At 40.0% G+C, this 14,485-nt stretch overlaps 1 protein-coding gene across 4 annotated transcripts in view; it reads left to right on the forward strand.

Annotated features, from left to right (window-relative positions):
- Window positions 1-14,485, forward strand: part of RBMS3 (RNA binding motif single stranded interacting protein 3) — a 703,797-nt gene that overhangs the window by 103,915 nt on the left and 585,397 nt on the right. The window contains exon 2 of one of the 4 annotated variants that reach the window (XM_059846719.1): window positions 832-900. In XM_059846719.1, the coding sequence (XP_059702702.1) occupies window positions 832-900 (69 nt within the window). Of the gene's footprint in view, window positions 1-831; window positions 901-14,485 lie in introns of those variants that run through there. The other 3 variants (XR_009486534.1, XM_059846669.1, XM_059846678.1) reach the window with 3 other exon arrangements.

Below are 14,485 nucleotides of genomic sequence, written 5' to 3' on the forward strand. Positions count from 1 at the left end.
AGGCAATTTGATTGTAAAGTCTGTCTGTGACAACCATGATATGGATGTGAAAGTATGGTCGTTTTTCTTAGGGTTTTGGGGAAAAAAATAGAGAAATGGGTGAAGGAAATGTAGAGATAAACCATAAAGGCTGTTTTTCTTAAAAAGAAAGTTGGTATATAAATAATCCACTACATATTCCAAAAATATTCAAAAATGGAAGGTGAAGTGATTCTGAAAGAACAAGTATTTTGTTTTGACACCCTCTCTTCAATTCTTCCAAGAAACAGCATGTGCCACTGTTCTCCGCTTGAACAGTGAGCCATTGACCACAGCTGAGTGTCACCTTGTTGCCACTTCTTTATCTGCTGGTTGATCTGTCTGTCAAATCTGTGTCTCTCCAGTTTAGAGACAAGGCTCTGGTGTGGGACAGTGTCAGAGGCTTCTCACAAGTCCAGGGGGATGATGTCAGTTGCTCTTTCTTTGCAGCATGTTTGCTTAATCTGAGTAAATTGTCTGCCTGATGGGTAGTGCTTTGTAGCCCTGGTTTAGGTTGGGGTTTAGCATTTAAATATGCAGTCTGGGGGAGAAAGTACAGTTTGAAGTGAATATTTAGGTTCTGAGGTTTGAGGCTGAACAGAGCATTGGCTGCAAATTCATCAAGCTTCCATCTGAGTGATTTTTAGTGCAACTGTCTCCTATTTGTGGTTTCTGGGGGCTCTTGTTTAGGGCTTTGGGGTATTTGGTTGTTTTTTTTTTTTTTTTTCCCCTATGGTTGAGATTGGTGAAGTTGCCTGTGTGTATGACGGACGTGTGGGTGAATATTTGACATGTCCTTCTTTTATTTTGCAGAGACCTACAGCCAACAAGACTTCTGGTGCTCCTTCCTACAGCAGATGGTCCAGTTCACAGCCCCATCAGGTAATATGCCCTTGTCAAAAAGGATCTGAAGCTCAGGTTGACACATGCATCCTTTTAAAATGAACTTGTGAGGGGATCCAAGAGTGTTACCTACCTGCACTAGCCCAGCTGGGTCACGCTGCTCTCTGAGGTTGTTGCAGGATATCCTGTGGCAAACTCTTGGATGCAGTTGCTGCTCATGGAGGAGCTTGTACAGCTGTGCCTCCTCTAATGCAGTGGTGCCTCTCTGGCTTGTCAGGGATGGTTATTGTGGCTGAATCCCCCTATCACTGAAGCTACAGGTGTGGGTGTTTGATGCCCTTTGGCAATGCATGAAGTCTATTCTCCTATGCTAGCCTTCCCCCCCACCCTACTCTAGGGTTTCTTTGTGAAGTGATTGCAATGATCATAACTTCAGGAAAACTTGATAATTGAAACTGAAGCCAGAAACTCTTCAGTGATAGGCAGAAAACAATATCATGGTTAATGATTCTTTATAAGAATTTGAATGGTATTCAGGGTTTCTGTTACTTTATCAAAATCAAAACTCTTTTTTACTATAGACAAGGATATGGCTTGCTAAGCAACTTTGTCTTCAAAAACTCTTCAAACATCTTTTCAGTAATGATTGCATTGGCTTTGCTTTCTTCCAGCCTCTACTTTTAATTTTTTGTATCTCTTTCTACATACACATTAAAGAAAAGAACACCATAACCCCCCCTTGATCTGACGTGCTGGGTTTTCCTTTTGAAGGACATGTGTACACTAAGAGAGGAAACTTCCATTAAGTTGTGATTTAGGCCTTAAAACCTAAAGCAAAAGAAACCATGAATTTAATTTCTATTTAGACTAGGATGAGAAAAAAATGGCTAAATGCTTCATGGGCTTCTAGCTATCTTTTTCACTATCCTCCCAGTGTTAATGGTCCTGTTTTCACAAAGTATTGTGAGAGTTTTATGCCTTCTTTTCATACAAAAATAGTGTTCCTTTGCTCAAAACGTTTTCCATGTTTTCTGTCTCACTTTTTCAACACTGAATTTTTACTATTGAGGGTAAAAGTGAAGAATGCATAGACAAAAGTTTAACTCTTTTCAGTGATTATTTCTTGCTCCATTCTAGGGCATTAGACAGTGAGCAAGAAAAAGTTTATAACTAATACATACCAGCACTGTTCTCCTCTTCTTATGTGTGTCTGCAGTTGTCTGTTAGTAGGAGATTAATTCCTATGTCAGGAGGAGACCATCCTAGCAAATCGAAAGAAATGCACCTTATGCTCTACACACTTGATTTCCTTTTTGAGGAGGGAGGGAAACATAAGTGCATAATAAAGATTGTTTGTAGTGTTACAACCCTGTCAAACCACTAGCAGAGTTGAGGGATTAACTACCAGGAATGTTGCTTGAAAGTATTTCTAGACTATCCAACATCTGCAGGGAAAAAAACCCTGTTCTGATGTATTGAAGTGTGCTCATGGTAGTTTCCCTCCATGTATATTGTACCCCTTACGTTTGACTCTTGTTTTCCTTTGTCATTTCTACTCTAATCTTTTATTTTTCTTCCTTGTTTATTGCCAGCTTTTGTCTTCTGTGTTTTGGGTTTAATAAGTTTATAAACTTGCCTTATGGATATTATAAATGCCAGTACCAACTGTGAGGATGTATAGGCTTGCTGCGGTTCCATTTGGGAGGCTGGAATACTGCTGTGTGCTCTCATGAGCTGAGTGGCAAAATATTTGTATTGGATAAGAGATTTGTATTCAGCCCTGCAACTTACCAGCATCTATATATAGCTTATTTAAACTTTTTTTAAAATTTTTTTTTAAAGATAGCTTTCCAGGAAAGAAAAAGATTGAAGTTCAAAATTCATAGTCTGCATTTTCTTTAGTCTCATGCAGTGAACCCAGGGAAGGCTTTTCCACATGGATCTTACAAGAATCCACACACAAACCTAATAGAACTACATAGCTGAGACCTTTGATGCATCTAAGAAATGTTAAAAGTTGAATTGATTTCTTCCTTCCTTCTTTCCCCTAAGTTTTTCTTTTTTCATTTCCTCTATCTATGTGAAGTTGGAAGGTCCATTAGGTGAGAGATTTGAAAGGGTGAGGTCAATGAGTCACAGAAAATAACACATTTTTCCCTGACTTGATTTGCTTTGTGCTACCCAGACATGCTTGTATTTTGTATTGGATAAACTGAAGCATGTTTATCTATCTCAAATATGCTATCTGGGGAAGGTTTTTAATAAGTTTCTATCAACTTAGAGCGCTCTCATGGACGCATGGAATTTGTATGCTTAGGGTTTTTTTTATATAAAGCTGTTCAGAGAATAGTATTGTTTGGGTTTCTGTGGTTGTTGTTTTTTTTTTTTTTTTTTTTTTTTTTCTTCACTGCCCCTTGAGCCTGAGAAAATGTCTTGTTGCAGGGGAGGCATCTTTGAAACTTGATTTAGAGGTTCCTTCTGACTGCCCTGGGAAAGAGGCATTAGTACCTGGTTCAAGCTAGGTTTCTACAAGCATTCCTCTTTCTCACTGTCAGAATAAGAAGCCATTAGTCTAAAAGATTGATATTTTTGGATTCGAGGAATTTATCAATTGAATTAAGGAATTTGAGGGGTGGGCAGGAAAGCCAAACAAAATCTCAGCTTCTGAACTGGCACCCATGGAGCTGGGGGGTCCTACTGCCTTCAGACGTACTAAACTGGCTTGAGGGATGGAATCAAGGAGGAGATAAAGATGCTAATGAAGCAAAATTACCTACACTGTGTTCTTGGCTACTGGCATTGCTTGATGGGTGAAGAAGTCTGCAGCAATTTTGTGAGAAGCTCTGAACTTAGTCCTTCTGTGGTACTCTGAGGACTGCTGCCTGAAGTGCAAGTGGCTCTTAGAACTGATGAAAATGAATGAAGAAGAGGCACTTTATCAGGGATGATGGTATAGCTATTTCCAACATGACGCTGCTTTTGCTGAGTGGGATGACATCTAAGACAGAGCTTCTTGTAGTGGTGGCAAATCCTTGTGTGGGACAGTCTGTCTGACATGAGGAATCAAAGGTACACAGGCAGGCTAGGTCACAAGGCCCTCAGCCTTGCAGCTCGGGTGTCTCTGAAAGCAGTTTTAACATTAACAATTCACTCATTAGTGGTAACGACTTGAGAACTGTGTGCTAGTAAAAATGAAGACAATTAAGAGAAAATCCCTCTTTTTTTCCTTAGGAAAAAAAGGGAAGAAACCATATATTTCAGATGTCAGCTTAAGGTCAAGGCATGGAAAGAAACCATAGATAAAGTGTCTTAAAAGAGAGAGTAATGGGACAACGATCCTCCTAATTTGCTATGTCCTAACTGTTAATGAGAGGCAAAAAGTCAATAGCACCTAGTCAGATCTCAGAAATAAATCCACCTTGTATGCAGGTAGAAGATAGTGATAGGCTGACTTTTCTTGCTCATGAGCACACTAGGGAGCTGGTAAAATCTGACAATTCATTTGGTCTCCACTGTTGGCTGGCGTCTTAGTGGCAATATTCCAGGTCTCTTGCACAAAGGTTGTTAGCAAGACTATCTTTAGAAATGCCTAGATTATATGACTTTCTAGAAATATTCGATGCCTCTTCAATATTAGGTGCTAAATGAGCCTGCAGAATAATTGGTGTGTATTAAATGCCATTAAAAATAATATAGAACATTTTAGCATCTTTCTCCTCCTCATATCTATTAGCAAGGCATTAGTTTATGAGCTAATGAAGTAAAAAATGCAGAAAGTGAAACTGTGTCCAATGGGCCACAGGACAGGAGGGCTCTCAGCTGTGAGTCCATAACATTCCTCTGTCTGCTTCCACTGCTGCTTTGTTACAGAGTTATTGCTCTGACTTTCTGGTAGAGGCAAAAAAAGCTCATTGCTTTTTTGCTGGTAGTCAGAGCTTTGTCCATTGCTGAACTTGGCATCAGTGCCTTAAGGCCAGAATGTGTTTTTTTCTTCAATATCCTACTCTTTAAACACAGGGATAAGTACTATATTTTAGCACGAAGTGGTTAGCAGTTTCTCAAAGGAATCTGGACAGACAATGGATGTTGATAAACATTCAATGTAGTGTCTATGTTTCAAACAGCTGAAATATTTTATCTTTCCATATGATAGTTTATAATACAGCTTCTTTGTGATGGGGATGATGGAAATACCGGGTTACCAGTCAGGAAGGCAGAAGCTGGGAAAGGTGATATTCCAGCTATACTGTGACAGCTGTTTTGTTGAATTTCAGGTCAGAGATTTCAGTGTACATAATTTCTCTCTCTTTCTTTGTCCCTGTTGTGTGTGTCCCTGCTTTCCCCTTGCCTTGTTTTTGCCCTTGTATTCTTCCTGTGTATGTGTTGGAGCAGTAATGTGTTGGTAAGAAGATAATTAGACAGGTGTCTGTTCAGTAGGCTTTTTCACAGCGCACAAGGTCAAAATGAACCTTGTGATTAATTGTGCAACATGAGAGTAGAGAATTTATTTCATTTTAGGAAGCCAAACTAGGTATGGCTTCTGGTAGCAGTTGGGTTTTTTGTAGCCTAAGACACCTCCAAGTGGAATTTCATGACTTCTTGAAGCAGGAAGATGGGTAATAGTGAGTTTCCTTGATGGATTCTGGCAGGCTGCCTGAACAAAAAGGTAATCGGAGCAATGGCTCAGAAGATCGATTCCTGTGAAGTGAGTTTTCTTTTAAACAGGTGGAAGATAGCTAGTTCTAAATACTAAATAAAGAATAATAAATAGTAATGTACTCAACTGCTTTGAATATTATTTGTTTTCCTTCAGTGCCTCAAGTCTGACTTGGAAAAGTCAGTATTGAGAAAGTCACTGTCTCCCTGATGACTCAGCTCTTTGCTGTTCTGCTGAGCACCACACACTGTGGCAGTAAATTTTAGGTTATGTGCCTGTCCACTAGAAAACTTACTGTGAACAGCAACTGAAGAAGCCACTGAAGCCACTGAACAGCTGTCAAGTGGCAACAGAATTCCTTCTCTCTTGACCTAGGTTTGAGCTGCAGTGTGCTCATCTAAATGACAGTGACTTAGTCCAGCTACTAGGGTTAAACCTTATTTTTAAGGGTCACATGAGGTCTGGCAACTTTCCAAAGGCAAACCAGACAACCCAAGCCACAGAAATATGTTCCTTCTTCCTGGCACTTGGTGTTTACCCCAAAAAAGTAGCAAAATTCAATGGACTTCATTTGACTTAATAAGGGAAATTTGCCAGTTTTGCAATAAAGGGAGTGGAAATCCCTAAATACCTCCTTTCCATAATATATCTTTTCAGAGCTAGGCATTTCTCTTTGCCATAGGTCATCCATTTTGCAGCATTGCATTTTGATCTTTGTTACATTTGGGTAAGCACATGGAAAAATCAAGTATGTACTGACAGAAACTGAACTTTGTGGCATGTCAAAGGTATGCACTGAATTTCAACAAGCCTTGATAGGTTTACCTTAGATCACTTATTAAATTTGAATTTGAGGTGGAGACAGTGCCTTGCAAGAGCAAATTTAAGTAGTTAAACACTTAGAAGGATAATTATTCTTTTATGCATAGTGTGTTGGCCTAAGTTCACTGCAGGTTTGGAAAATGTGAGTATCTGTGATCAGCACTCCAGGTCTGCTCTTATTCCATGAATAAGCCGTGTTATGCAAATGAGAGCCTTGTGGGATTTTGTCGATTATCAATAAAGATTGACCCATACGTTAGGTCAGTCTTTATTAGCAGCAGTCAAAATATTAGCTGTTGTCTTTTTTTTTTTTTTTCCTTGTGTGTCTCACCTCTCATACACTTGTCCATCTTTTCTGCTGCAGCTTGTTAGGTTCAACTGGAAACCCGATGTTAAAGGTTCTTTCTGCTTTCCAAACTTTGATGATCCCTCAGCAAAATCTGTGAGCTGCTGCTTCTGGCATGGTGCATTTTGTAGGAGCATGTAAAGGAAGATTGAACCTGGCATACGTTTTATAAAGCCACAGGAATCTGCACTGGCAGCCCCAACTTCACCAAGGTCATGGGCAAAGGCAGAGTTAATCTCGGTGACTGCTTTGCAAGTAGCAGGAGAGCAGGGCACACTGGGTTGGCTGCTCAGCTAAATGCATCAGTACACCAGGATGTGTAAGCTGTTTTTATTGTGTGAAGATAACTCAGCCAAATGAGACTCAGGAGCAATTGTGTCTGTTGCCAACCAAAGTACAACATAAACTTAGCTTTGAAAAGTTAAGGCTTTTGTAAATTAAATATGAGGGGAACTAAAAAAGGAAATGGATTTCTTTTTTTTTTTTTTTTCTTAATGGTCAGTGGTAGAATATGAGTAAATGTAAATGTGTACACTGTTATTAAAAAGTTGCTCTTCCAAGTATGCTACCTGTTGTCTGGGTATAATCACCAGGCAGCTGACTGAATTGAACATAAAGCTGTTTCCTAAGCTCTAACAGGGTAAGAGCCTGAAGGGAAGCAATGGTGTTCATATGATCCAACCCCATGCTTTCACTTGACTACTTGTGGGGAAACACTTTGTGTCTGACACAACTACTAACACAGCAGGATGAAGACTGATGGTACCTTTAGAAAGAAACCCAAACTTATATTTAAAAGATGGGCTTATTTTTTATAGTCACTGTAAGTGACAAAATGCAGGCTCCATTCTGCAATCTGTGCATCTGGTACCTCTTGGCCACTCTGTGGATTGTATATATATATATTCCTCACCAAGCATGGGATTTGGGCATTAGTTCCCAATATCAAAGTCTTGGTAAACCAATTATGTTAAATTTCTCCTGATTATACTGTATAAATATTAAAATTTAGGTGTAATAGTTATGAAAACATAGGACTCTTCCAAGGCTCACTATTGTGTATTTCTCTTCTACAGGTGTGAGAAAGAAAGAGCAGGTTTCTTTTCTCAGAAAGGGAAAGTTATCATTAGTCTGTTAGATACCATTGGGTATCATATCAACCCTTTCAAGTAAGGGTTCAGAAGATTCCACTTATAGCTTGGCTGATCTTAAAAATCAGTATGCAGGGGAGAAAAACCCTTTTTTTCAAAATGATGTTTCTAAACAGCTGATGGTTTGGTTTTTTTGGTGTTTTTTTTTTTAGTCTGCTAGGTCAGCAAACTTTTTTAGTCCTTTCAATTGTTGTGTAATTATTTTTGATGACAAACACCAAATGTATGTATTGTGCTAAGTGTCTGCTCAGTGGGCTCAGGTTTGTCTAGAGAAATGTGTGTGCTAGGCATGAGGGAAAAAACTAGCAGCATTTGTAATGACTTCTGTAGATGTAAAACATTTCCAAAAGCTATTTGTCAGCTGCACTTTTGTTGCCTCTCAGAAGTATTTTCTTTTAGAGGAAGAATTTAGTGAGATTTAAAAAGACTGCAAACTATATCATTCTACAAATTTTTTAACCATAAAGACAAAATTCTCCCTGTGTCATCACTGGAAGATTCCCAACCTCTTTTGGAAGCCTTACTTCAAAACTGCAGACTCAGTTTGAGAAATCCCAGGAATGTTCCTCCCATAAGTCTTTTATGCCTGTTTGGCATAGCAAGTGAAACTTTTTGGTATTTTATCTGTGAATGCTGACTGTTCCCTTTTTGACTGAATTTGGTGAGAAAAAGGAAGGTTGCAAATTTGTTGAACCTTTCAGAGATGTGAGGTTTTTGTGGGAATTGTCAGAGTACAACAGGAGAGATGTTGGTAATGCCATACCAAAGGAAAACATGAGATCACCCTTCAGTAGCCATTGGGCAGTTCATGGGAGAGAATTGTAGAATGGCCTAGGTTGGAAGGAATCTTAAAGATCATCTAGTTCCAAACCCCTGCTATGCTCAGGAACACCTTTCACTGGACCAGGTGGCTCAGAGGCCCATCCAACCTGGCTTTGAACACTTCCAGGGATGGGGCTTCCACCACTTCCTTGGACAACTTCTTCGGGTGCCCCACCACTCTCACAATTAAGAATTTCTTCCTGATAGCTAATGTAAACTTATTCTCTTTAAACCCATTTCCCCTTGTTCTCTCACTACATGCCCTTGCAAAAGCTCTCATCTTTTTGTAGGCTCTGTTCAGATACTGGAAGGTCTCAATTTGGTCACCCCAAAACCTTCTCTTCTTCAGGCTGATGAATCCCATTTTTCTAGTCTTTCCTCATAGGAGAGGTGCTCCATCTCTCGAATTGTGGTGGCAGTCCTCCTCTGCACCTGCTCCAACAGGCTGCTGTCCTTTCTGTGCTGGGGAACCCACAGCTGTATGCAGTGTTCCAGGTGGGGTCTCACCAGATGGGATAAGAGGGGCAGAATCTTCTCCTTTGCCCTGCTGGCCGTGCTGCTTTGGATGCAGCCCAGGGTGGGATTGGATCAAGTGCACATTGGCTGCAAGTGCACATTGCCAGATAATGTCCAGCCTATCATCTGCCTGCCTTCTGAGCTGGGCTGCTCTCGATCTGTTTGTTTCCAGCTGTGTTGATACTGACCCAGGTGTAGGACCTTGTTACTGGTCTTGTTAAACTGTGAGATTCCCATAGACCCATTTCTTGAACTTGTCCAGGTCCCTCTGGATGATATCCCCTCATTTGATGTGGCATTTCCAAGTTTGTTCAGGGTGCACCCTTTGTCTATGTCATTAATGGAAACATTAAATAACGCTGTCTCAGTGTGGACTTCCAAAGGACACCACTTGTTACTGATGTCCTTTGGGACTCTGAGCCACTGACCACTACCTTCTGCATGCAAGAGTCCAGCCAATTCCTTTATCCACTTATCAGTCCAGCCATTAAATCTACCTCTGTCTAATTTTGAGAGACTGATGTTATGGGGAACCATAGATGACATCTGTGTCCCTTCCCTTGTCCACTGATGTAGTCACTCTATCATGGAAGGCCACTAGGTTAGTCAGGAAGGACTTGCCCTTGAAGCTGTGCTGACAGTCCTCAAACACCTTTTTATCCTCCCTGTGTCTAAGCATAGCTTCCAGGAGGATCTGTTCCATGATCTTGCCAGGTGCAGAGGTGACACTGGCATGGGTCCCAGGTCCTCCTTTCTACCCTTTTTATAGATGGGTGCAATGTTTCCCTTTTTCCAGTCACGTGGGACTTCACCTGACTGCCATGACTTTTCAAATATCATGGAGAATGCTTTCACAATCACTCAGTTCAGTCAGGACTCTGGGATGCATTTCATTGGGCCCCACAAACTGATTTACATTCAGGTTCCTCAGGTGGTGGTGAACCTGTTGTTTACTTGCAGTAGGGAATGTGGTCCCCAATGTGCTCTCCGACCACTTGAGAAGTGTAGGAAGATAAGTTGCCATTGAAGACAGAGGCAAAAAAGTTTTTTAATACTTCAGGCTTCTTTTCATCTGTTATTGCCAGTTTTCCAGTATTGTTCATAGGGGACAATACACCTTCTTTGACCTTCCTTTTCTATTTAACATCCCTGTAGGAGCCCTTGTTATTCTTTGTATCCCTTAACAGGTTCACTTCCAGCTTCACCTTGGCCTTCCTTAGCCCAACCCTCTACAACTGAATGTCATCTCTGTGATCCTCCCAGATTACCTGTCCTTGTTTCCTCTGTGCATTTGCTTCCTCCCCTTCAGTTTGACCAGCAGTTCCCTACCCAGCCATGTGGGTCTTTTGTCTTCCTTGACCAATTTCTTGCTTGTGATGATTGCTAGCTCTAGGACTCCATGGATGACTTCCTTAAAGGTCTACCAGCTCTATTTTACTCCCTTGTCCCGAGGGTAGTCTTCTAGGGATTCCTATTGATTATCTTTTTTAAGAGCTGGAAGTTTGCCTTCCTGAAGTTCAGGGGCCTAACTTTACTCTTTACCTGACCCATATCTCTTGGGACTGCAAACTCCAGCAATGTGGGATCACTGCAGCCCAGTCTGCCTCCAATCTTGATGTCCACAATTGGCTCTCTTATGTTGGCTATATTATGGATTTACTAACATGGGGCAAAAAACTCAGTTGTTGGTGTCTGTGTTTTTTCAACAATGAGACTGAACTTTCTCTCCTGTGCAGATTTTCTGGTTAAGGGATGAACTTACCCCAGAGCTCAAGAAATAATTCAGTTAAAGTCAATCAGCTGCAAGATGTCTGTACATTCACTATCAGGCTTAATTAGTTTTGTTGTTCACACAGCTACGCAGCTGAATTCTAACAAAATTCTATAGTGGATTGATTAAATTCAGAACTCTTTAAATCTGTGAGTCTTTTAAGGAAACTGTCTCCTTGCTGTGTCTAGCAACATTATTCTTGACTCTTCCCAAGGTTCAGATCTTGTCATATAAACTTCAGATAATATTGTTTGAAGCTGCACGTAATCTTACAATAGGGTCTTTTCATTATGTTATCTGTAGTATCCCTGATGTGTTGACTAATAGCAAAGATTGACAAAGCCTGTTACACGCAAACATCTTGCCTCATGTTCTATTAAATGTGTCATTTGATATCTTCTGTGGTAGATGTCTTAGTTTTGACTTTGCTATGACATCTTAAAAGAAAGAGAAGATGCCAACAGATGATGTTTTAACACTTGTCAGCAATTCGTCATGTTTCTTCTTACTTTAATTGATCTTGGAATGAACGGTTCAGAGGGATTTTATTTTTTTAAATTCTGCTTTCTGGTTAATGCAATCAATTTGATGCAGATGATAATTAGTATGATAATTGCAGCCTACACGCATGCTACTGTAACCCCCTGATTTCTTCAGTGTTCCAATGTTTTTAAAGATTGCAAGATAGGTGGGAGCAGAAGAGCTTAAGTTATTTTTAGGGGCCTTTTGCCCCCTTGTTCTCGTATTTAAAAGTAACAGATGGACTTTGCTCTTTGTGCCTCTCATCTTTCATGCTCCTGAAGCCTTACACCTGGAGAGGAAATGCAATGAAGAGACAAGACTGAGTCCACAATCAGCTGCACGAGCAAAGGGATTGATGGTTTTCCAGAGCAAACATTAGCTGAGGAAGAGGAGGGTTTACCTCTGGAGGAGTAACAGCTGGCATCTGATGTGTCCAGGGGCTGGTCTGGGGCTGGGGGCATGTCTAGGGAGGATGGTCAAGTCAAGGCTGGTGCCATAGAACTGTTTCTCTGCCTTTCTAAACCAGGTCTAGACAAAAACTTCTTTAAGAGCCTTTCCCCTTTCCTGTCTTGTGCACAAAGGAAAACAAAGCTGGCTGATGGATTGTTTTAATAATCTAAGTGATGATCATTCTGTTTGATAATTAGCCATGCAAATCTGAAAAAAACAACTGGTGGATCAACAAAAATAAATCTGCAGGCTACATTTGGGGGAATAGCTGGAAAAGCTAATTTGGTTATAAAGATAGGTTATGCTTTGTAATGAGAAGCGACAAGGCGTTTTGCCGCAACTGTCATGGCAACTTTAGAGCTCCTTTATATAGTCTAATTTAAAATGTATTTACCCCGTAGCAATGAAATTGCAATCTATGTATGAATCATAAAAGCTGGGGATGGAAAACACCTCTTGAACATATGGACCAGTTCCTCAAAGGATACAATTCATTTTAACTCAAAGCGAGAGAATCAGATATTCTCTGTCTTCAAAGTCAATTTCTTCATCCCAGGTTTTCTGAGTGTGGACGCTAGAAAGGGTCTCTTTGTCTAATCTTGGAGCTGTTCTTGGCTAAGAAACTTGTGTTAACTAGAAATCTCGGTATTTAAGTTTTGCTTCAACAGCTTGTGAGCTCTGCTGTCTACTACATGGCTCTACATAAGCTTAAATAGTCATTGAACACTGATAAAATTCACTTATATCAAGATGCTTGTTAGTCATGTTTCAAGGCACAGATTAGTTGCCTACTGAGTTAAGATCTTAATTGTGTGAGTGCTCCATTTTTGTTCCATCAAGCTGTGTTGATATTTGAAATCAAACTGTAATCAGGAAATGAAAGCATTTTTTTCCCCCTGTTCTGTATTAACAGTGACTCAGTTAGTTGTTAATGCTAAGCATTGGTGGCAGTTATCTGAAAAGCAAGAATATGGTGCTAGAAAGAAAATGAGACTTTTATATTGGTGATTTAAATCAATGTAAGGTTTAGGGTGCTGATTCTCCCAGCACGTTTAGAGATCCTGTTTCATTCTGATGATCAGCTTTTAGACTTAGAGGGAAATTCTTTGAGAATTTCAAGACGTCTTGCTAGCAGAAGCTAGTTAACTTCCCCAAAGTCACCAAAGCTTGCATTACTCAATCTTGTCCATAGCTTGGTATGGATAAGAATTCTGTTTTCAAGGTCCATGAAGAATATCTTTATTACTCTGTAGTTCTGCCACTGTCTGAGAGCCTTCTGTAGAGTGAACATTACCCTGCCTGTGAGGTGGACTTTCAGCTATTGACTGAGATTATTTAAAAAAACCAGCAATGTTTCACACATTTTGGGGGATGGCATTGTTAAAAACACCAAGGGCCTACAAGTAACTTAAAGTAATACCTCAAAGTCCACTGATGTGGGGGGCCAGGACCTTAATCCATTCTAAATGAAATATCCAAGTTTTCTAAGAAGGCAATTGAAATAGGGATGATGTAGGTGAAGAACTAGAAAGAATGATTCTGTATAAACGTGACTTACATATTGTCATAAAACCACTGTGTTTCTTGCTTCAGCTGTAGTGGATGTTCAAGGCAATTAATGTATCAGGGCAAAATTTACATAGATGTAGAAACTTGAATTAAAACTTCAAAACCAAAAGCAACTAAGAAGTTATTGAAAAGGTTGAAGTTGCCCAAGCAGAAATCCTACAGGCTTCAATGAAAACATAAATTTGTGACCGACAATATAAGGAAAATGTGACTCTGGCAAAATGAGATGTTCTGTTGGTTTCTTTTTCTTTAAGTGTGAGTGGTGCTCAAACGGGGAAAGCATCTGAACTCCCAAGAATGAATGACAGTGCCTCGATGGATGAGATTGATTTGAATCCCTCTTCATGCACAGGTTAAAATGAGAATGTCAACTGGATTGTTGCAAAATTCAGAAGGGAAAACTAGAGTACTGTTCAGGATTGCAAATGTAACCATCAAAAACTTGTGGTGGGAGATGATAAGCTGGCAGAGTATGCTAATGAGTCTTAGATTTAATGCACACAAACTTTCTCTCTGTGGTTTACATTTATGGGCAGTGGAAGTGGTAAGCAAAATCATGCTGTGTGCCTTCATAACCATGGCTGGACTATAAGGAGCAAGGGGCAAAATTGTTAATCCTCCCAGTGACTTTTAGATGGACCTCCAAAGACTAGACAAAATTCTAAACCACTTAAAACAACCAGGCTCTATTGTGTCCTGCAGTATAGAGCTTGCTTATCCTGCTAAAGATCAAGCTCTGCTTGTACCCATCTAATAGGAATGTATTGAATCTTGCATGGTGTGCAAGCAGGACTTTGATCAATATTGCACACATTTTATTTGAGGACCTACAGCAGAGGCCCTACACTTAGAAAAAACAATTGAAGTAGGTCTTGGGAACACTTGACAGAATATATAAACAGATGATGTTATGGTCTCAGTGGAAATCTAGCTGTATTGAACTGAAAATAGACCATACAAGGAGAAAATTGTAGAATTGTAGTCCTTATAGTAGGACA

The sequence above is a fragment of the Haemorhous mexicanus genome, chromosome 1 (assembly GCF_027477595.1).
Source record: "Haemorhous mexicanus isolate bHaeMex1 chromosome 1, bHaeMex1.pri, whole genome shotgun sequence".
NCBI classification, from domain to species: Eukaryota; Metazoa; Chordata; class Aves; order Passeriformes; family Fringillidae; genus Haemorhous; species Haemorhous mexicanus.